The sequence below is a fragment of the Manis pentadactyla genome, chromosome 16 (assembly GCF_030020395.1).
Source record: "Manis pentadactyla isolate mManPen7 chromosome 16, mManPen7.hap1, whole genome shotgun sequence".
Classification (NCBI taxonomy): Eukaryota; Metazoa; Chordata; class Mammalia; order Pholidota; family Manidae; genus Manis; species Manis pentadactyla.
The window spans coordinates 14,169,699-14,194,640 of NC_080034.1; the positions used below are offsets into that span (position 1 = coordinate 14,169,699).

Consider the following 24,942-nt stretch of genomic DNA (forward strand, 5'->3'; position numbering starts at 1 on the left):
AGGAATAGTAAACAACGTTATGTTTCTTCTAATACCAAGAATTACAATAAAGGTTGTGTATGGATGATTTGTGACCCAATGCATTTGTAGCTTTACTTGTATTAATTTGTCCATTTCTGGGGTTAGACCACAGAAGACCTTTATCCAAGGCTAAGGGGATTATAACTCACACTATAGGGACAAGGGAGTTCCATTTCTATTCGTAATGAATAATATTACGCTGCTTGGTTGCACTGTGCTCAGGGTAAAGATATTAATCTCTTCTGCGTTGTCCTTATCATAAAGCAATCCACGGGACTCTCCTGGAGAAAATTTGAATGGGTTGTTGTATTAATTGACTGGTTTGTATTCACACAGTAGAAATGTGTTTGGTGAAAAAATGAAATGCATCCATATTTTTAGCATACAGTACTTCAGACTGGGTACTGTGGTTCATACCTTCCTTCACCAATTTGACAGGCTCTTTTTTAATATAATATAATTTACAGATATGCAAGATCCTCCTTCTGGCTTAATTTACTGGACTTTTCATGACTCAAAATTAATTTTAAATTTTGCTAGCCATATAAAAGTTAAAATTAGTAAGATCAGACTGTATGATCTCTTAAGACACCTAAATATTAGAGATGTCTATGTTGTCATCGCAAGCCACTTGTTAACAGCAATATGCAGTATTTTTTAAGATGTTTAATGCATATTTCCATATAAAGACCCTGGGATTTTTTCCATTTATAATTGGAATAAAAATAAATTTGGAGTGTGTTCAAATAGCATTGCCTGAAGAGGCTTTTGGAAGCAGTGGGAAAACACTCCACCAAACCCCAATTAGTCTTGTTTTCCACATTCAGGGCAGTTTTGTTTTCAAACATATCCACTAACCATGATGATAATGAGAATTAATATGGCTAGAAAGCAACTCAATAGCAAGTGTTTATTGTTCATAATTGGTGTTTCTTGTTATGATTTTCATAAAACCTGTCAGCTCTGAAAAAAAAGTTTGAGTGTGGGAGCTGGGAAGTAAGCAGATGTGCCTGAATTATACGATAGATATGCTCCTGCTAAGTAACGTGGAAGTCATTTTTTTTTTTAGCAAATTGAATTATATTTTTTTGCCTTTGGTGAGTTCACTACTTCTCAGAATAAGTAAATCTGATTATGTATACAAATAATTTAATTCTTATATAAGCCCATATATAAAGACTACCCTCTGCCAGAAATTTTCTTGTGGATTTATCACTAATGTGAGAAGCTTAACCATGAGAAAAATGCTTGAACCTTATCTCTATGGTCTTTGCTCATCCCTTCTTAATTATAAGAATATTTTTCTGTCCTTTTTTCTCAGAACTACCACTAATGATCATTTTAACTATACCTGTACTTGCCGACATTGTGTAAGACTGGTCATGCCATGGAGAGATGCAGAAGTAAATCAAATGCAGATCTTTCCACCAGAACATGAATATTGTGGAAGGTTAGATGGGATAGATTTTGTTAGACAATCCCTTTTATCTAGTTTTACATCTCACGTTAGACTCAGTGCTCTGTGGAGACAGAAAATATCAGGAAAAATGGCCCATGGAACCAGTTGACATAGCTTCCCAGGACCTCAGAAAAACTACATCAGGAGAATAAATTCATCAACTTCTGCTTGGGGTTTTCTTCCACGAGCTAGAATCTACGCTTCAGGAAGGCGAGGTCTTTATCTGTGTTGCTCACTACTGGATTCCTTGACTGGTACCTGGCATGTAGTAGTCAGTCAACAAATATTTGTTGAACGAATGAACATATCAGTGACTCCGAGTAGTACAAATCAAAATAATATGAAGAAAACAGTGCCTAAAACCATGTTATGGTAGAACCAACAGGTAAACAGCATCCAGAGAGTTGCCACATGATATGCTAAAGATTCTATTAAAGATTTAAAAACAAAGCCCATGTCTTTTTATTCCTAGCCAGTTTCCTCTGCCGTGCATAGCCACATCCAATTTCTCATCCAAACTAGCTATATTATATTTTAGGATGACTGGCATATGGTTTTTCTCCTTATCACATACTAAGAAGTAGTGCATGTACAGGTCAGTGTCTGCTAAACATTCTACTTCATCTGGTGAAACGCCAGTGTGGGCTTCTCTGGTCCCAAGAAATCACTCATCTCCTTAATTGGTATTTCTCTCAGTGTCTTGTTAGAATTAATTCATTTAGAATATTCTATTTCCAATTAAAGTGAATTTACCTCCCCCAGCCAAAGTAACAAATTTACTCTTTTCTCAATTCTACCTAACATTTGTAGTAACTATAACATAAAGCCGAAAACAACACATGCACTAAAAGGGTTTAGATACAATACAAAAGGGAGTTCAAATGTGGAAGAATATTCAAGGTGAGCCTTGAAATGAGAGCAGATTTATATACCTAGGATTAGGTGGAAGGGCATTCCAGACAGAGAGAAAAAGTGTGAACACAAGTAAAATCGCAGAAGAAAGTGTGATCAACCTCACTGGTCCATGCGTGTGTCTGGAAGCACTGAGAAATAAGAGTAACGGTCCCTGTTTACTCCACAAGCAGATGAATTCTTCTGTAGTCGCTGAAGGATTCTGACCAAAGGTCTTACACAATTACCACTGAGTAAAGGTGACATGACAGCGATGGCAGCTAACAGACACTGTGGGAGGCCAGTTAGGAAGAAGCTGTTGCCAGCAGTTGAGATGAAATACAGTGAGAACTTAAATAAAGAGGAAAGTTGCCAGATTTAATCTAGCAAAGAGGTGGCAGGAACCAGCAACTAGTTTGAGAAGAGGTGGGTAAGGATGCTATGTTTCTAAGCCTGGGAAAGTGCTGTGAGTAAGAAAATGGAGGAGGGGCCGATTGGATAAGGCAGATGAAGTAGATGACCCGGGACAGAGCCTTAGAAACTATGTGTACTATGGAATTTAAAAGGACAGTCTGAAAAGGAGCTACTGGGTAGGTATAAAGAGAGTGAAAACTATAGGACAATGTCGTGAGAGATTAAGAAAGTTTAAATAACCATAAGTATTAAGAATTACAAAGATTTCTAGTCATATTAGTAATGACAAATGACTTGCTAACTAGGCCTAAAAACCTTTGAAAAAAACAGATCTGGTGAAATACAGGGCCGGGAAGGTAAATTTCAAAGAGTTAAAGATTGCACGTAGAAGGCCAAGAAATGGTGAAGGAAGTGATAACATATAACTTATTCAAGCAGTTTGGTAATAGGTAAATTACATTATCTGTATGTGACAATACAAAGTTATGGACAAACAAGATGTTAAAATATAAAGTTTTTTCACCCACCAGGGTATAAATCTATAAACAAAATGAGGTGACAAATCTAAAAGCAAGGCTCAAATAGGAAATATTCTTGTTACGAAAGGGGAAGCATTTAAAGAGGACTTTAGAGATGTGATTTTGAAGACAACGTTTTTGTAGAAAGCTATCTTGATCTCACCCTTCACCCTTTCGACCCATCGCATCTGACAGTGTTTGGGGTTACCTAAAACTAGATCACTTAGAAAGGAACACCATGGACCATCAGAGTCACACGTTCATATCTGAGAAAAGCAAACCAGCCTTGGGGTGTGTGCGTGTGTGTGTGCATGTGTGTGTGCATGTGTGTGTGTGTAGAGATAGAGGAGACTATTTGAAGACTAGCTGTACACCCCAGACAGTAAAACAGAGGCTGTAGAAGTACTCACCATGGACTAGTTATAGACCCCTCGGGAAAGAGATTGGCCTAGAGGCATTTTACGTTCTACTCAATTGGATCTTCTAGCCAGGTGACCGAGACGGCCTTAACATTCCCCTCAGCTTGACTGAACTCTGGACCAGTTTCTTTCTGACTCTAGGCCCCTGACCTCACTTTTCTTGGAGCACTTACTTTAGAAAACTTGCAGTTGTAAATTCTTTGCTCCCATTGATATGAAATATTTTTAAAGCTTCTTGCCATATTTACAACCCAAGAATGTCTTTCTGTAGGACTAGAGCCATCTCTTTGAAATACAGTCATCAGTCAAGAGAGTGGCCCTGTCTCCCAGTCTCTGTGGGAGGGTAGGAGACTGACCTCAGTGGGTGCCTTGCTTCAAGTTGTAAACCACCTCCTGCAATGAATATAGAAGAAAATTTTGTTTTTTGGAAGAAAGGCCAATTAGCAAGCACAGGTGGTCTCTGATCCCCACCCCCGGCTCAGCTCTTAAAAACTCTACTCCCCTTTGTTTCAGAGGAGCTGTGCAAAGACCAAATGCTGGCCTCTCTCCTCTATTGCAATAGCCTTGAATAAAGTCTTCGTTGCCTGATTAACTTTGTCCAGTGCAACTTTAGTTTTGGTACAGACAATTGATTGTCAGCACTGGAGTCTGTGTATAATGTGGAAATTCAGACTGGGACCTGTTAGAAGTGACAAGCCAAAGGCAGGCTATTGCACAAGTCCTAGGAATTGCCTTTGGCAAAGGGTTTCAAAAGACTGAACAAATGTTCCTGAGTCAAAGGGTTGCCAGATTTAACAACTAAAAATGTAGAACCCTCAGTGAAATTTGAATTTAAATAAACAAGGAAATTTATTAGAATATCTCATGCTCAGGATGTTTAGGACATACTTACACGAAAACATTATTTGTTATCTGAAATTGAAATTTAGCTGAGCATCCTTTATTTTATCTGTTATTCCTACCATGGGAGCAGTACATACCTACCATGGGAGAATACATCTGCTCTTCCTAGAGAGCAAGAAGCCTATTTACAACGGTATCGATAGCCAGTGCTAACAGCTCTCCTTCGCTGTGTACTTCTCTCCTTTCCACCCCACACTGCCTTCTTCCCATTCAAAGCCAAGTCAGAAACAGCAGCTCGTTGAAGGGAGGGTGGTCCGAAGAGAAAATGAAACACCCCTTCCTTCTGTCCCTCCAGGCAGAAAGCAAGTGTCAAGGCCTGTGGGGAAGTAGGTTGGGAGGTCGTATCCTAAAGGAAGATTTAACTATAGGTAAATTTCTTAAGACTGTATTTTAGTTTCTGAATAATTGTATAACCTAGAAAAAAGATAGATCTCATAGGGACTGCCAAGTTTTCAGCCAGAGGTGGAAAAAATTTCCTCCACTGTGAGAAAGACAAAAAAATAATGTTGCATTTCCAATATCCCATGTATTAGACACTATTCACTCTGCCAAGTCCATAGATCTAAATATAGTAATGACAATAAAATACTTTTCAAATTTTATTGGCCTCAGATTTTATGAGATCAATTACTAAAGAGATTAGTAATTCTAAAGGGATAACTCTAAAAAATTAATAACCTTTTGTAGTATAGTAATATTGCTTATGAAATATCTACATATTATTGAAAACCACTAAATATTAATTAATATTAATAAAACACCTCTGTGGGACAATTGTCTAATTTTTTTGTGTCACAAATTTTTTTACTTTTTTATTGAGATATAATTACATCCAATAAAATTCAATGATTTCAAGGATATAATTTGATGTACACCCATTGTATCACAGACTATTTTAAGATTCCAATGAATAAACTATTATTTCACATATGCAGGGACACATTTTTTTCATATAATTTCAGGGTATGTATTTACCTCATCTACAAACAGCAAATTAAAATTCTCACTTCGAGGTTTTTCCTCTGAGCTGGTGGCTAATTATTTGAGACAATGATATTACAAATTTATTATACTTACAGTTCTAAATTTCTTAAAGTTGGGCCTAGTATTTATAAAATTCAGTGTTATCTTTTTAAATGAATGCTAACAATAAATGCTATGTTATCTAATTGATTAGCAATATAATGCTATCAAAACAAATTAATATGACTTTGTTTTTCAGATGCAGGTTTATTTCTCCCATCTTTCAATGGGAATTCCTTTTTGGAACTGCCTTTTCTTGCAACCCTGGATAAGTTGAAGTTTGTCCTGGAGAACAAACATAACAGAACTGTTACGATCTACTTGACTATAAAAGCAAACACTTTGAATGGAACTATTCTCTACAGTGAGTATTACATGTTTGACCTCCTATGTGTCCTGTTTCCTTCTCAAATGTTAAACCTATTGAGTGAATGAATTATTCATTTAAATGTTGTGGGGAAACATTTTTCGTTCACGAAACATCACCAAAAGGAAATCTTAGTTCTTTCTAGTTCACTCTTGAAGCTTCTTGAATTTATGAGTCATTCAACGGAACATGACTTATAGAACAGGCTCTGAACCAGCAAGACAGAATCCAGCAAGTGTGAATTGGACAGCATCTGGCTGTAGCAGTAAAACGAAAATGCTGCAAATGTTTCAGAGCATATTTTTATAATATAAACCACTAAATATGAATTTCATTCCATACTTAGTAACTTGGAAAAATTAATTCCAGAGCTGGTATTCTTTTGACAATTGGGAGAATTCTTATAACTCTTTCAGCATTTAAAATTAGCTGGTTTGAAAAAAAAGTAATATTAACAGTATTTATTTGAGGAAATGTTTCTACATCGAGGCTTCTTTCCTCTGTCACTAAAGTGTATTATCACTTGCAACATTCCAAATGTGACAGTTGCTTTATCTCTTTTGAAATGAAGGCACAATAGTTTTAACAATTCACTATATCAGAGGTATAATGTCTTCAGTGCTTGGATAGATTAACCACTGGAGGGCAACTCATTATTTCTCAAATGATTTTCTCTTCTACTTGGAAATGTTTTTGCAGAATTGATTTGTCATTCTCTACTTTCTAAACAAAATTTAAACTTTTTATTATTTGACTATGAGTAAAATGCCTAAAAGAAGCATTTTTGGAAAATGGGTGCATTTAGAAGTTTTGAACATTAAGCTGAGAATTTATGTTCGATTTTAGAAAGAAACTAACTTGTCAGAACTAGGCCAGCATTATTTATTTCCCAGGAGCATAAGCATCCGTGTTTAAATGATGGCTTTAGAATGTCTGATTTATTTTTGTTAGGAAAAGAGAAAGAGAAGACAAGAAAAAAAGGAAAACTTGTTTTTATCTACCCACCTAAGTGTTGGTAGAGGACCATGAAATTTGGAGGTAATAGGGCATTGCAGGGGAAACAAAACAGAACACAGAACAAAAGACACGAACATAATAATTTAAAGCCACAAAGCAAAGTGATTTTTTGGCTGCAATTTTTTAAGTTATATGGAACTGGAAGATGTTTCTTGGTGGAAAGTGTGTTTTTACCAACTAAAAACAGCCGGTAGCCAAACAAGCAACCCTCCTCTGGGAATTCTCCCCCTCTTGGCCCCGACCCCTGGATCACATCCATAATGCCTCTCAACGTGTTTGTTTTGAAAGCTGTAGAAATAACACGCCAAACATGTATACACCCCGTTCAAGTAGGTACTTTGATTTAAACTAATAAACCCAAACCATTGTTAGCGCCGTAGGGTTATTGTTGCCTGCCATACTAATGGCCTATCAAAGAAATCAGACTAACAATTATTAGTAATTAAGCAGTGCCATTGCGATGATTATCAATTTCTGTCTTGGTCTTACATAGTTGTTCTCACAGAGCTGAGTACCTCAAAGCCATCTACTCAAGGGAGTTACATGGCCTGAGAGTGCAGAAAATATTAGTCTGTAAAGCCTTCTTTCTGTTCGTTTGTAAAGCGGTGGTTTAATCCTACACTGCTGAGAATTCCTCAGCACAATGTGTCATGGGGTTGCTGCTCTGACTCTTCTTGGAATTTGTTAAGCTCATAAACGCCTCCTAACAGATGAACACAAAGATTTTTGTGCTTCAGTGAGACACTCACAGTGTAAAAGGTGTCCCCTAACTTGACTGAAAGGCTAATTTTCTTTCCTTTGACATCAGTACATTATGTGTCGGGGCCATTAAAAGTAGTGAGGAAATTAAAACAGATGTTTCACTTGAGAGTCTAGGGGTTGATTTTTGTCTCTTTTTTGGGGGGAGTGGGACGGCGTTTGTTTTTTGTTTTGTCATTGTTTTCATTCCTAAAATTTCAGTAAGTACTCAAATCTGTTTCTCAGACATTCCTTGAACATTTGTATTTTGTAGCATCACTTATGAAAGGGGAAAGGACAGTGAAACACCAGGGTTGATAAGCCAATGTAGGCTTTGAATTATATTCTTAGTTCAAAACTGTAGATTTATCCTTTCTCAGTTTGCCTCACCAACTAATTGATGTTGAAAGGAACAAAAGGAAGATAAAACTTGAATCCTTATGGGGTTGCAGTAAAAATCCTCAGAAAGGATGGTTTTAAAAAGAACTCTCTGTGGGAGAGAGGCAGCTCTGAGAACAGCAGTCAAGATGAAAAGAAAGCTTTTTGAATCTGCCACTGAACCAATTCAGAATTCTGGAGCCCAGTCAAAGGAGCTACTAATAGGTCACGGGAGGAGGCGTGAGACCACACAAAACTCTCTCGGTCTGCACTTTCAGAAAATGAGCTCTATTCGGCCAACGGTATCAATCAGGTTTCGTCACGGGATATATTACTATGCAGCTGAATCCATTCTGTGCTGCTGCTTTGAAAAGAAATAAGCATGCCCTTTGCAAGGATGCAATCTCTGAGAATTAGGAGAACACGTCTGACCAAGTGGCAGGAGGCAAATTACATGAGCAACTCCAGTGGGAGAACAGGATTCAGAGGCAATATTTGTATTACTTACTGTTCCTTTTTAGGAACAAAAGTGAAAGGACAAGTCTTAGATATTTATTCCAGGTAGGAACTGGTAGAAAAAGTAGGATTATTGGGCCCTCGTTTTTGTGCATGCATTTAGGGAGGGTTAAAAGAAGAGATTTCTGATGTTGCTGAAGAAAACAAATTAAACACAAAGAATCATAGCATCTGTCTTTCTCTATAAAATGATTCCTGGCAGAATACACAATATCTTCATTAGATACTTGTTGTGCAAAGGCCAATGAAATCACATAGTATTTCCTGACAGCATGTTAAAAAGCAACATCTTTTCTTACAGAAAAAGAGTTTGCTCAGTTGTTTTAATCAATTTTACAATGTGTACCATAAAATTCTTTGAATATCCTTATCCCTCCTAAATAGCTCCCAATGGAGCTTGCTCCGGATGGAAATGGGAGGGGGCAAGCAGGGTTGAAAGCATGGCGGATAAATTCATACACTGCCACTTGTAAGGCTGCAGAGATTGTTTTTCATTGTATCTTATCTTTCTTACAGCAGCAAAGTCAAATCAACAAATTTTAACTGAGTGCCTAGAAATTGCTCCACATTCCATTGTGAGGGATACAAAGATGAATAAGAAATTATCTGTATCCTATTTCTCAGCATTTAATGGAGATATACTAAATACATAATTCTAGGAGAAAGCTGACTGTGACAGGTCTTGTAATAGGAGTGTCAATTAAGAACTGGGGGGTGAGTAGAGAGATTCCTTATACGATGTGTCTGTGTTTATATCTCTTCACTAAATAGAGGCACCACATAATCTGGAACTGTGTTTACATTCTCTATTCTATCCACCTCCTCGGTACTTTACCAGTGCCTTATGTAGAGGAAACATTTGATTGGAATAGTTCTTAAAGTTCTGTGTGTGAGTTACTCAAATTATTTAGTTATGATGAAAAATTAGTAGGTATTGAAACTTTATTTTAGGAAATTATTCTGCTAAATATGTTATACTTTCTTCCTCTCATAAGTAGAAACAAAAGGGTATAGATTTCAAGGGATTAGTCAAAATGTAGCTTAAATCAAAGATAATTTTTCCTGGGTCTATGTGACCAGTCAGGAGCAGAACAGGGACTGGTGAATTTCCATGTGAAATTGAGAAAAATGTGTATTCTGCTGCAGTTACATGAATGGTCCATACTGGCAGGCCTTGGAGATATTATTGGTTCAGTTCTAGACCACTGCAATGAAACAGATATCTTAATCTAGCAAATCAAGTGAATTTTTTAGTTTCCCAGTTCATATAAAGGTTATGTTTATACTGTCCTGTGGTCTATTAAGTGAGTTACAGCATTCTCTCTAAAAAATATACCTTAATTTAAAAATACTTCATTACTAAAAAGTGCTAAATATCATCTGAGCTTTCTGCATGTTGGGATCTTTTTGCCGGTGAAGGGTCTTGTCTCCCTGTAGAGGGCAGCTGACTGATCAGTGTGGTATTTGCTGAAGGTTACGGTGGCTGTAGTGATTTCTTAAAATAAAACAACAATGAAGTTTGCTACATTGACTGACTCTTCCTCTCACAATTTCTCTATAGCCCGCAAGACTGTTGAACAGCATTTTACCCAGGGTAGACCTTCTTTCAAAATCAGTCCTCTCAAATTCTGCCAATGCTTTATCAACTAAGTTTATGGAAAAATTTAAATTCTTTGTTGTCATTTCAACAATCTTCACAAGAAGTAGATTCCGTCTCAAGAAACCACTTTCTCCACTCTTCCGTAAAAACTGACTCCTCATCCATTCTGTCTCATCAAAAGATTATGACAATTCAGTCCCATCTTCAGGCTCCACTTCTAATTCTAGTTCTCTTACTGTTTCCACCACATCCGCACTTACTTCCTCCAGTGAAGTCCTGAACACCACTCAGTTATTCATGAATGTTGGAATCAACTTCTTCCAAACTCTAAGTTTAATGTCAATACTGGCATTTTGACCTCTTCCCATGAATCACAAATATTCTTAATGGTATCTGGAATGGTAAATCCTTTCCAGAAGGATTTCAATGTACTTTGTCAGAATCAAAGGAATCACTTATCTATGGGATCTATAGCCTTACAAAAAAGTATTTCTTAAGAAATAAGACTTGAAATTACCCTTTGATCCCTGGACTGCAGAATGGATGTGTTAGCAGCCATGCAAACAACATTCATCTTCCTGCACATCTCCATCAGAGCTCCTGGGTGACCAGGTGCATTCTCAATGAGCAGTGATATTTTGAAATAATAGGAATCTTTTTCTCTGAGCAGTAGGTCTCAGCAGTGAGCTTAAACTACTAAGTAACTCATGCTGTAAACAGATGTGCTGTCATCCAGACTTTGTTGTTCTCCTGATAGAGCACAGGCACAGTAGGTTCAGCATAATTCTGAAGGGCCACAGGATTTTCCAAATGGTAAATGAGCATTGGCTTCAACTTAACATCACCAGGGCATTAGCCCCTAATAGGAGAGTCAGCCTGTCCTTTGAAACTTTCGAGCCAAGTACTGACTTCTCTCTGTGAAACCCTAGGTGGGGTCTTCTTTCAATATAAGACTGCTTTGTCTACGTTGCAAATTTGCTGTTTAGTGTCGCCACCTCCATTAATGATCTTAGCTAGTTCTGTAGAACTTTCTGCAGCTTCTACATCAGCACTTGTGCTTCACCTTACATTTTGATGTTACAGGGATGCCTTCTTTCCTTAAACCTCATGAACCAACCTCAGATTTTTCTAGCTTTGTATTTTTCTTCTGCAGCTCCCTCACCTCTCTCAGTCTGCACAGAATAAAAAGAGAATTAGGGCCTTGCTCTGGGTGAGGCTTTGGCTTAAGGGAATGTTGCCAACAGTTTGATCATCTATCCAGACTACTTACTCTTCCATACAAGCAGTGGGGTTGTTTGGCTTTCTTGTCATTCATGTGTTCACTCAAGTAGCACTTTTAATTGCCTTTAGGACCTTTTCCTTGGCATTCACCACTTGGCTAACTGTTTGGCACATGAGGCATAGCTTTCAGCCTATCTCAGCTTTCTACACACCTCCCTCACTAAGCTTAATCATTTCTAGCTTTCGACTTAAAGTGAGAAACATGTAACTCTTCCTTTCATTTAAGCACTCAGAGGCCATTGTAGGGTTACTCATTGGCCTGATTTCAATATTGTCTCCGGGAATAGGGAGGCCTGAGGAAGGGGGAACGGCCAGTTGGTGGGGCAGTGAGAACACACATTTATCCACTAAGGCTGCTCTCTTATATGGGGGCAGTTTGTGGCATCCCAGAACAGTTACAATAGTCACAGCAAAGATCTCTGATCACAGATCTCCGTAACAAACATAAGAACAATGAAAAAGTTTGAAATACTATTCTCGCTACCAAAACGTGACACAGAGACATGAAGTGAGAAAATGCTGTTGGAAAAATGGCACCGATAGACTTGCTCAGTGCAGGGTTTCCACAATCCTTCAATTATTTTAAAAAAAGGAGAAGACATTATTTGCAAAGTACAATAAAGCAAAGCACAATAAAATGAAGTATGCCTGTATTTCTATGATTAAAATTTTTGAAAAAACAAGTCAGTGAGAGACACGACTCTGCTTCTGATGTAACTACCTCAGGGAACAGACCAGTATTTCTGGGGGACAGCCATAGCAGGAGCAGAAACAAACGAGCCCAGCCAAGCACTGAAGTTGTTACCGCGTCCAACTCAAGAACGGTATAATCCAGGGATTAAGAAAATTACTCTGTTGCTCAACCACCAGCATCTGCCACTTGGAAAAGTTACTTAACATCTCTGTGCCTCGGCTTCTATAAAAATGGAATAATATTAATAATAATATTACCAAAGATATCAGAAAGTTGTAAGGATTGAGAAAGTTAACACATTTAAGTGCTTAATACAATGTTTGGCACATGGCAACATGAAGTAAGGACTAGGTATCTTATCCAGATAATATTTTAATCCCTCCTCCCTCATAACTTGCCTGGTAAGGATCCTTGGGAATTAGAGACCCAGGATATTTATTTTTGTCTACTCGGTATCATTAATGTTACATCCATTTGATAGGCGTATCCACCCTAGGAAAGAATAATTAGACTCCCCAAAAAAATCCCAGAAGCAGGAATGAGACAGTAGTGAGATTGACAGTTGGTGCCCATCTTGGTTTTCATTTTTATCCAATTCATCCACCTGAAGAGGATTCATTGCCTCTAAGAGTATTCTGAGATTTTTCTTTCTGGGTTACACATCATCAGCAAGCTAGGAAAATTAAAACAGGCACTCCATGAATTTCAGAAACTGGCCCAAAAGCTCTTCTGCAGCAGCATGTAATAAACGTGTGCTAATAATTAGTTACGCGTTCCAGGCCGCTGCCACGATCCTTCACTTCTCCCCGGTGTTTCTCTGCCTGCCACCCTGCCGCCAACCGACCGGTCCAGCCAGCCACTTCCCACCCGCATGCTACTGCCCAGGCACCACTGTTGCTCGATCTGTTTTGAACCATGAGCAGCTGCTGCTAAGGTCGCTGTTGGATTTGCTGCTCCTGTGTCCAAATACGAACCTTCAAGGAGAGCTCTAAAGGGGCAAGGGGGATTCTAAAGCTGCAGCGAAAGCTTGTGTGTTCCGTAGAGAGCACAGCGCAAGTTCGGAGAAAGGTGTTTATTCCATGCCACGCAGGTGGCTCCCGGCATGAAGACGTCATCCAAGTGCTGCCACAGGCAGTCCTGGTCCCCAAGCCAGTTGTGAGCTAACCGCACGACATAGGGAAAACCGATTAACCTTTCTGCATTTTAGTTTGACTACAAGTAATGCAGATGTAAGTTTTATTATGAAGTCCACAGGTTTGAAAAAATGTATGTGAAAGTGTTTTGAAAAACACAAAGTCCCATACAAATGTATATGATGTTATTTCTTTTATACGAGTTGCCAGAAATCCATATCACTTTATGGAAACTTCCAAATCTATGTACCTGATTTAATAAACATAGTATCTGCATTCATCACTATCAAGTCTATAGAATGATTTTGAATTTTATTTTAATTCAAACTGATGACTAATGAATCTCTTGTGAACATTTATTTATACAGTATCTCAAATCAAACTGTCATTGATGTTTGGGAGCATTCATTACAATAGTTCTAATACAGAAAAACACATTTTTGATGGAAGTGGTACCATATAAACATAAATACTCTTTCTTCAATATTTCAAAGAAGTGGTGAAGTATCCACGCTTAGAAAATTTCAGATCTACAACCCAGTGCAATTCTCAAGCAAACCAAATCATAAAATACTTGTCTAGGATATCATTCTTTCCCTCTCTCTATCTTACTTAATTGTTATTCCTTTCTTATGAGACTAATATATATATACCATTCATAAAATTTTGACTCAAAATTATTAAGGTTTTCTCTCTAAAAGCCTATGATATTAAAAAGTAGAGCCCATTGTTTTACAAATAATGATTACTGTCTATGGTTCTAGGCAACATTTTCTGTATTTAATAAATCTTAAATCAGGAGATATAATCAATGATTTTATTAAGATAAATACATTTTCAGATTTATAGATTTTAGAGAATTTCAAAGTATTTTCTGGTTAAAACTTCAGAAAAATTCAAGACACAAATGATTGATTGAAAAAAATTACTACACAGCCTAAAAGTATAAAGAACTCTTTCAAAAGAAGATAGATTCACACTCTTCCACTAATGGATCATCAAGTATCTTTTTTCAGTGAAAAAGCAGAATAACTTTCTTTCTTTCAGTGACTCAGTATTTAGCTCTTCTAGGGCATTCAAGCCCTATCAAAGGTAGTAAGAATTGCAATATTATGGGGAAAGAGACACTGATTTTCACATTGTCATAGATATATTTATATATATTTATATATATATATATATATATTTCACAGAGAAAGAGTCACATTTGTCCAATGTCTTTCGGTTCAATGAGCAATATATAACTAAATTTAATGTGGCATATGGATTACTCAGTACATAAAGTTTAATACAGAAATATATATCTCAAAGTAGTCATCATAATTTTGTAGTTCCATTATGAAAATTCTGTATTTTCTTTCTCTTCGCACTAATTATGACTAATTTTTTCAAATCTAAAGTCAAATAATTTTCCTTGTAATCATGTCTGAAAATATAATCTCTTTAGTCCTTGTGAAGTCAAGGGAAAAATATTTACCGGGCTCTGCCCCTGGCTCCTGACACAGAGCTCCTAAAGCCCTTGTAAGTTCCTGAGTGGCGAGAATCCTAGGAGGGTCTTTTGCTGTGATGAGGTGACTCTGGGTAGGTTCCTGGATCGCTCCCAGAAAGGGCTGGTCAGCAGAAAGACAGGGGCTCATCACCAGAATGACCAAGCAGTGCTTAAAAGCTTGGAGTTTTCAGGCCCATGCTTATCCTGCAGACAAGGGAGAGGGGCAGAAAATGGAGTTAGTAATTGATCATGCCTATGTGAGGAAGCCCCCATGAAATCCCAGGGGTACGGGGTTTGGAGAGTTTTCAGGTGGGTATAAACTTATCCACACCAAGCAGGTGACGCACCCCAACTCCCCAGGGACCGAAGCCCCTGCACGGGAGACCCTCCCGGACATCACCCCATGCATCTTCATCGGTTGTTTATCTGTATGCTTTCTCGCATCCTTTAATAAACTCAAACACAGGTGTTTCCCCAAGCCCTGGGAGCCTCAGGAGAAAATGAATCAAACCCAAGCTGGGGTGGCTGGGGTCTCCAGTCTGTAGCCAGGTGGCCGGAGCCCAGATGAAGACCTGGCTTTGCCACTGACATCTGAAGTGGGGGCGCAGTCTGTGGGGCTGAGCCCTTAAGCTGTGGGTTTTGATGCAATCTCTGGGTAGACAGTGTTAGAATCGATTTAAGTTGTAAGACACTCAACTGGTATGCGAGAGAATTTCTTGGTGTGGGAAAAAACCCTCCAAATATTGACTGACCAGAAGTGAAATGCTTTATGTGAGTAATAAAGGAGCCTCACAAGAGACAAATACACAGTAGGGAAGAACTGGGTTTTTCCTCACATAGGAAAGTGGAAAACTGAGTTTTTCTATTACAGTACTGTTTCTAAAAACCAAAGAACTCCTCCTCAGTGCATATTCATAACTTTTCTCTAATTATAGAATCTACATTTATGATACCAAGTCAATTGATTCAAAAGTGAAAAAAAGTCAACCAACCAAATAACATGACCTATATTCCCTGAAGTGAATAATTTGCTGTAAAATTGTGTAAACACATCAGTAGCTGCAGGTCTTCCATTTCCCCTCCTACTATCTTGCTGTCAGCAAAATATGTTGATTCCTTTAAGAGTATTATTAGATAAAACAGAAAATTGCTTATTTAAAATTGTAACTATATAGCAGACTATAGGGAGAACTAAGCTAAATTGCTCATTTTCGTTCGCATTATCTTTACTAAAGCCGGCTCACCACGGACCGCATTATGGGTCATAAAGATTCGGTTCATGACAGGCTGTTGGTCGCATACTCAGATAAGACCATTCATCCCTGTCACTGATCTTACTGGCTGGGCTTTTTTTAAAAATGACCCATTCTTGCATGGTACTACGCATATGTTGCTTAATGTGTATCATCAAGCTTTAAAATTCAGTTTCTGAAGCTTTGAAAAACAAACCTTGCACATATGGCACAACAGCTTGACCTAAATGTTCAGCTCTGTTCTACTCCATGTATCAGATTTCTCAGGCTTAGCTCAAAAAATATGAGTCTGAAATGGTAGCATAAAGCAATTTATGGAAAGATTAAGTCATTGAAACTTGTGAATAAAAATAATGGAATGAAGCAGGATAACAGTTTGTCCCTTAGTGCACAGCAAAATGAACCACCCTTCCCTCTCCCAGAAGGATGGAGGAGAAAACAAGCCAACAATTCAAGAAAAAAGAACCACCACATGCCATTTTTATGATACAATCTTTTATATATCCAAGCAGAGAGAAGGCAAGATGCTGGTACGGTTTTGTGTTTCTCTTAACGCTTCACCTGCCCGTACCTCCTCCCTCCCATAAAAAGAAGAGTCAGAAATAATACTAAAAATTCTTAATTATATGCTCAAATTCAGAGAAAAACAGCCTAGGAATTTAATAAGAAGCCATGGAAAAAAATAAAGCAAAACACTAGAGTAGCAGCCCAAAAAACTGCTAATGGATCTCGGGGGAGGCAGGAAAGGTAAAGCGGCTTTGCCCTGGGCCAGGAGCCAGGCGACTTTGGGGGCGCAAAAAGCTGCAGTTCTCAGAGGGGGTGATTCAAAAAAACACCTGGGCGGGTTGAGTGGGCTGTAGTAAAGGACATTCAGGAGGATCCCGAAAGAGTGTTTTCAACTATGTTTATTATGTCCTTTGCTACTTGTATTTTCTTATTAAATCTTTAATGCTATTGTTTTGTCCAATTTGTTTTCCTTACTTCCGCAATATTGATTAGTCTATTATGCATTACATTTCGCTTTCTGTTGTTCTCTTACCGAATTTATATTCTCAGTAAATTCTGTAACTTGAAGCACTCAAAGAAAATCTGTTTCTTAGATTTCTCACGTCCCACTCCTGTCCAATTCTTAAGTTGTATTTTGAATCCTTCTTTCCCTTCTTCCTTCCCAGTCTTGGCCATCTGTCACGTGGGCGTCTCTGTCCGGTCCAAGACTTAATGTTGCTTAATACCAGAGAACTCCATTTATATCATACTCTAGGTAAAATTTTCTCCTTGGAGTTGGTTTTGATTTTATTTACTCTAAAATGAATCATTTCTCTTTATTTACCTCATAATTTCAAAACCTGAAATTGGCTCATTTTCCTTTGTTCAAGGATACTTCCCAAAAAGGTATATTAAATAAATACATGTCAAAGATTTTATTTAACCTTTTAATTCATGTGGGAACTGGTAAGATACTACAGCCAGATCAAAGGAGAATTCAAGGAGCAGAGACCTATATATAAAATTAAGGAATTCTGAAGCAAACTAATACGTGGAGAACAAGTGTACCTACCCATTACATTTCACCAGACATGATTACTTTGCATTTCTATAGACAAGAATCATTTGGATTATTATTGGTTTTCTACAACTTAGAGAGTTGCAAAATTACTCAAAAGTGAAGAAAGGTAAGGAGAATCTGAATGGGTGAGCTAGGGTTTTTTTTCCTATTTCAAATTCTTAAACAAAAACAATCTCTCTTTACGCTTTTCTCTGAACCATTCCTTGAGATCTGAATATTGCTTTTATTCCACTCTCACGGAGCCTGAGACATGGGGGGAGAGATAACCTAGGTTTTCAGACATCCTTGCTGAGATGTTAAAGAAACATTTATCTGAAGTTCAGAAGCACCTTTAGTTTCACTCTGATTTCTTCTTTTTTCTTCTTCTATTAAATTGATGTGAACTCTAATGAAGAGAGATTTCAGGTTTATCCATAACTCTAAGGATCTCCAAGACTCAGGCACCTATAACATCGAAATTATTATTTTTAATAAAACTAAGACATTTGCCTCTTTTTACTGTGTTGGCATTTGCACTCATTTATTAAAGTCACAGTGAATGAAACTCTGACACCTCGTGTCATGGCGAAGGCCCCACATGTGTTCAGTCATTGTATTCTACTCTGCTGTCACTCAATGTAAAATTGTACACAGAAGTGTCCTTAGTGGTACAGTAAATATATTACTTTATAAAATTCTCAATCCTTGTGTATACATCTTTTTAATGTTCTTTGCGTAAAAGTGGAACTATACATAAAGCAAGTCAGCTACGTACTAATGTATAATAGCTGCCTTGAGGAAAAGCACGTGTGCAATTTTTTAAAGTTGCTAGTTGAAAATGCCGCTATGAAAACATGACATAAAAAGTGACTGAGATAACCCATGGTTGTTCAGATTTGAGTATTTTCCAGATGTTTTCTCAGAAATTAACAAATTAAGCCTGTTATTTCAAGGAAAGCAGCCAAAGGTATTTGTTCCCAATGATAAAACTCAAACTTTCTAAAAAAAAATTAAAGTTTTTAAAAAACTTAACATTTTCCACAATGAACTTCAGAGCTTCCCAAAACTTCCTGATGAGTTGAATAGTAATCTTAATGAATGTGATTTTCTTTTACATTGTATAATAAAATTTGCCAACAATTGAAAGAGGACTATGATTACTTTTGGTGAGAGGAAGAAAGGAGTAGTGATTTATAGGACTTCTGACAGTGCAGATAATGTTCTGTCTCTCAGGTTGGTAGTGCCTGTGTGAGCAGGTTCTCTTTGGGATAATTCACTATGCTGCAAGCTATAAATACAGATATTTCTATAGGAGTTATACTTCAATAAAATATGTTTAAAAAGTCACAGATCTGTTTGCTTACATGGACAGTGGTCTAAAATTATTGTTAAGTGAAGAGAGAAAGATGAATGCAGTTATTTATTATACAATTTCATTTTAAAAAGTAAATTAGGGCTATAGAAATATTTGTATATGAATAGATAAATGATAGAAAAGAGAAACTGAAAGTGGAATGGAGGATGGACTAGAGGAAGGGGAAATGTTTCTCTTTTTTCTTTATATGTATTTCTTTATCATTTTGATTTCTATGGAAGATGCATATTAAAATTAAAATCTAAATAAAAATAAATCATAACCTAATATTCAGTAAGCCCCCAAAAATTTCTTTATTATTCTGTTTATCACAGTGGTTGTAATAATTATTTGCTCTCATCCCTTATAATGAATGATGAAACTGGAGCTCAAAATAGTTATGATCATCTAGCTGTTAGGAAATAGAGTCAGAAGTTAATCTCATGCCAGGTTAATCCTGTTAATACCATGCTATTCTCAGCCTGTAGAAATGAGGTATATTTCTAATATAGTACTTATTACATTGAATAATTATCTAATAACACTCCCACCATCTCAACAAATCATTACTCCTTGAGTGCAAAGATTGTTGTGATTGAATAAATCTACGTTAATTACTAATTTAATATAATATTTATTCTTAAAGGTGTTGAGAAGAATTTTGGACACCAGTTTCTTCATTTATTTCTCATGGAAGGGAAGCCCACATTTAAATATGGATGTGGAAGTCCTCAAAATACCTTGACTCATTCTGCTAATTACAGTATCAACACAAATGCATTCATCCCTATCACAATTTGGTAAGTACTCTACAAAGAAGTACACTATGTTTTTGAACTGCAGTGTGGAGACTTATTTTTCAAGTATTTTTAAATATATATTTACATATTTTATATACATATATAAAATAGCCTAGCCACCCACATACGTAAAGAAAGACAAGAAGGTCCATCTGAAAATTGTCCTGTCAATCATTTTTTTCAGTGTGGGGTGAACTACAGATTAAACTGAGGTGTAATATGATACCAGCCAGTGGCAGATCTTACAGGAAATGCATCAATTTATTTGAAAATATCATGAGGCAAGTAAATAGATTAAAGAGTCATGTGATTTAGTTGAAATTATGCTTTAGTTCAGTTATTCAACAAAATATCTTTTGAGTTTGAAAAGAGCTGTTAGGAATGAGGAAAAAAAAAAGCCACTGATTCCACATAGAAAAAAGGGAAACCCAGTGTTTATTAAGTGGAAATTCTATGTTTAGTGGAAATGTCTGTCCAAAGCATATAAATTTTTAGAAGACTGTCTTGAAATTAGTTCTTGCTACAGAATTGGGAAATCTCAGAAGAGAGAATAGCTAAATGTGACGGTCACATGCCAAGGACGTTACTAAACAAAATTTATATGTAGCAGCCAAGAATTTAAAATTCTTTATCAGTAGAGCAGTGTAGTGACAATGGTCTCTAAAGTTACTCTATGTCAGTTAAAAATAACATTTGGTGTCTAAGTTTTATGCTAGATGACTTTTGGATAAGTTAGACTGATCGGCAAGAATCTTGGCTAACCTATAAAGGTCATATAAATCAAATCAACTTTCCCAGGGTCTACGTCAAGCAGAAAATAAAATCAAGGAAATTGACACCAGTCTGAAAATGGAAACTCCTTACTGGCAGGGACAGTACCTTACTCATTTTTAATGCAGTTAGCAGAGCATCTGACAGAAAGAGGCCCAGTAAATGTCTACGTGAATGAAGAAATGAGGGCGTCTGGGCTGGGCGATTCAATTGGTTATGACAAGAAGGCTATGAAATTACTGTAAGGTAATGAAATTATTATTCATAAATTAGGCATACTCTTTTGGAACACTGAGTTTTGTACAGACAAAACAAACTTCCAGAGCAATGGATTTAACTCCTATGTTAATAATCTCCCTTAAAAAGGTTTTAATTGATCACAAAAAAAATAGCCAGATGAGAAATTGAATGACTTAGAAGCCAATTTAAAACACACTGCATTGATAACATTATTATTTTATATGATCTCATTATTTTATACAACCTTAGAACAGTTCACTTACATATGAACTAATTTCTATTTTTGGTTAAACTTTTCCTAATTCCTTCATGTTTGCCTTTGAGTAATGATGACCTAACTGGTCAGTCCTCAAGTAAACCATTCAGATACTTGATAACCTGAAGTTGAAAACATCCTGTAAAAAAAATAATAAAAATAATAACACCTCTACTAAACCTGAAAACCAAGGAATTTCCAAGTCTTTCAGTTAACTTAACCAAAATTTAAAAAGTGAGATATAGCTACTGATGCAAAAATGTCAATTTGCTTTGTCTTATTAGACAATGTCCTGTGAGAGGGGCTGACAATAGGTTACATTAAAAGCTGATCTTAGAGCTATATTATATCTTGTATATTACATGTTATATATTATAGAAATTATTTAAATTTGTTTAATAAATATGAATTATTTAAATTTTCATGGTAAGTTTAGATAAAATTAACTAAAAATTAATTTTAGAATTTTGGGTGCCCATCTGCTAAGCACTCTCTTAACTTCTTAATTTCTCTTTCTGTTTCTTCTGGGTTTTTTTAATTTCTGTGTTTAATTTCATGTATTCAGATAACAAGTGGTGCTTATTATATTAGTAGCACTATACTAAGCTCCTGGAATTCAATGGTAAGCCGAAACACACTTCCAAATTCCTGTGTGTATAAAATTAGTGAAGACTGACAAATAGTCACACTAATGAAGGAAAATTAAAATTTGAAATGTGTAAAAATAAAAGAACAGTGCAGGAAAAACAATTTATTTACAAAGTAGCCTGGCCTATGCTAGAGTCCAGTGAGGCTGTCTGAAAAATGATTTGATTAGAGGTAGACTTGGTAAAAACAAGCAAAAGCAGTTAAAATAGTGTTCTATATATTCCAGGCAGAGGGAAAAGCTTGTGAAAAGACCCTTTGGTAGAAAGAGCCAGGGCATCTCAAGGGCCCCAAGAGACTAAAGTGTATGGAACAGAGACCCAGAGGGGGGTCTCAGTATGGGAAGACGAAGGAGGAGAGGTCAGCAGCAGGTGGCAAACGCTATAGGGCCTTAGAGCTACATTAAGGAGAGATTGAAGGGGGGCCAATCCCGTGGCTTGAAATTGCATGTCCGAAGTAAGACATATGTGACTTGGACTAGACGGGTGTCACAGAGAAATTGACAGATTTAAAACTTAATTAGGAGTAAAAATATGACTGATTAATACCAGAAGTGAAAAGAGTGGTGTGGAAAATGAATACTCATTTTCTGTTGTGCACCTGGATGAGAGATTATAATAATATCCACTGAGATACCAAACAATGCAAGAACGAGTTTGATAGAGAAGATTGGGAGTCCAGGTTTGAGCATGATGAGATTGAGGTACCTCTGAAACATCAAAGTGGAGTTTGCAAGTTGAAGATATGGAAGTAGAGCCCAGAGAGGTTTGGCTGGGAAACATTAAGTTTATGAATCATCAGTGCGAGGATGGTAACTGAAACTATGAGCATGGATAAGAGTATAGAGTGAGTAAAAAAGAATTACCTGGGGCTGAGTCTTGAGTTAACATACAGTTACTGCAGGGAGGAAGATGAGTTGTAAAACAGTCTAAGAGAGACCAAGGAAGTAGGCATCAAACAAAAGGAGTGGAGTGCTGGGGAAGACAATGGAGAGGTTTATCAAATGCTCTGAGAGTCCCTTGGACTGGTTTCATGACTCCATGACCTGGAGACTTCATCGTAGGCAAGAAGCCAGTTTGGAGGAAGCTGAAACAAGTACAGACAACTCTTTCAAGAAGTTTTACTGTGGAAGTCTAAAAAGAATTAAGGTTGTAACTAGAGGGAAGTGAGGAGTGAAAAGGGAAAAGAATGTAAGGTGAGAGATTTCAGCATGCTTAATTGTCAGTTGGAATTATTAGTTGAGTGGAATGTGTTAATATGTAGAAAAGTAAAACATAATTGGAACATAAAGTCTCTTAGAAGTTTGGAGCAGCACATACAATACACATAAGAAAAGATTCCCTGCCAGACGGGAGAGAAAATGGAGAAAGACACAAACATAGAGGCTGATTCTGATGTCTGTTTTTGTGTATGTCCCTAGATCTGTGTATGACTGCCTTTTGCTTTATCCCCCTCTGCCCAGTTTTTATGTCACCTCTTCTCTCTGTCTTGCATGCTCCACTCTTGCTTCTCCACCCTTAACCAGGCAGAAGTTAGAATTAAAAGGGTCTTCAAGTACAGCTTTTCCCAGCTATCCTAATTCTCACTAGCAGAACTCTTGCTATGCCAATTCAGGATGAATTTCTCCCTAAAAAAAAAAACAAAAAAACATGAATTAGGTTATTTTTTAATTGTATGAGTACTGATGGAATTTCTCCCATATTTAAGGGTTCTTGACAACAAAATATTATAGCATGATTGATAAGAATCATTTTTAAAAATTAATGGACTGGGCTCGAAGGTAAATATATAAAAAGTGGCTTTGATTTTTATTTTGTTGTTAGCCACTGATACTGAACATGTGAGTATTTCCTTCTACTAACATCTGCATTATACCTATAGGATAGCTGGCGGAAGAAGAACTTGAATAAGCCACTTGTAGTGATTGAGGTCAATTCAGTATTAAGATAGAAGCTCTTCTTAAATGAAATGGAGCAGAGATCACAGTTCTACAGACACATTGTAATTCATACTCATGCACAGTTTGTCTTTAATTTCAACTAATTTTGAAAGGGATCACATAGACCGAGTCTTAGTTTTCACAAAGGTTATTCTCCTTTAGGGAAGTTCAGAAAAATTGTCTTACCACACACACACACACACACACACACACACACACACACACACATGCATCCATATATACACATTTTAAAGTTTCTGCAGTTTAAATTTGTCTGTCACCTTTTGTGGCTGCCCTATACAAAAGCTCACTCTTCATTCAATTATTTTGTTCTCTAAAGAAATCCAGTGTCCTTTCCTCTAGGTAATTTACTGAGTTATCTGCATGTTTTAAAGCCACGTAACCTATCCTACCTTCCTTAGATTCCACCATCCTAAACACCTGACATTTCCTCAGAGTTTGATCCAGAGGTATGAAGTATATCCATGTAAAATCTAAGGCACACCCCAATATCTACTAACTCATTTTGGTCAACAAAGCCTTAGGGCGCCAAAGTCAAGGGGCTGTTGATCAAGAATGGCATGACTATCAGAACTGCACACCTTTATCAGGCACTTTGTAGAAGCGGATTAGCATTAAAGGAATGCATGTATGGTTTAAGTCCAATTCAACAGTGGCTGGTAAAGTTTCTAGTAATTAGGAGCAAGAACCCTCGAACTTGCTACAACTGAACCAAACATCAGATAAAACCATTGCAAGCATTTCTGTCACATTACCTTCTAAGATATTTGTCCAGAAAACAAAATAAACTGATAAAAACTGCAGTCGAGTTTTGTAAATGGACTGATTTTTACCTCTTGTTTGATTTTCATGATTCCTATGGGATAAAAGTCTCATATAGGTTGGTATATATTTATATGTCTGTGTTTGTGTGTATACTTATCCATATAGATTACTTTTTATTTAAATTAGCTCAATTTCCCATAGTTGTTTGTTTAAGAAAGTAGATTTTTTTTTAATTGTTGTATTGCAAAACCAGTATTAGCCTCAAAACTGTCTCCCTAGTCCTTTTTGATAATTGTGGAAATCTCCCGCTAACAACTAAGGGTGAAGAAAATGTGAAGTTTCCCTCAGCATACATTGCTAAATCAAAAGAATTTCTTGCCTTTTCTTTATTTATTGTGCTTTTCTGCATTAGAAATCACAATGTTAGTTGTCGATTTACTGAAACTAAACATCCCTTCACCTTGAACTTTATATTTTGAGTGAAATTGATT

General features: G+C 36.8%; 1 protein-coding gene across 1 annotated transcript in view; it reads left to right on the plus strand.

Moving 5' to 3' along the window:
- Nucleotides 1–24,942, plus strand: part of EYS (eyes shut homolog) — a 1,412,275-nt gene that overhangs the window by 1,132,389 nt on the left and 254,944 nt on the right. The window contains 3 exon segments of the mRNA XM_057494276.1: nt 5,848–6,016; nt 19,197–19,203; nt 19,672–19,814. Coding sequence (XP_057350259.1) covers nt 5,848–6,016; nt 19,197–19,203; nt 19,672–19,814 — 319 coding nt within the window.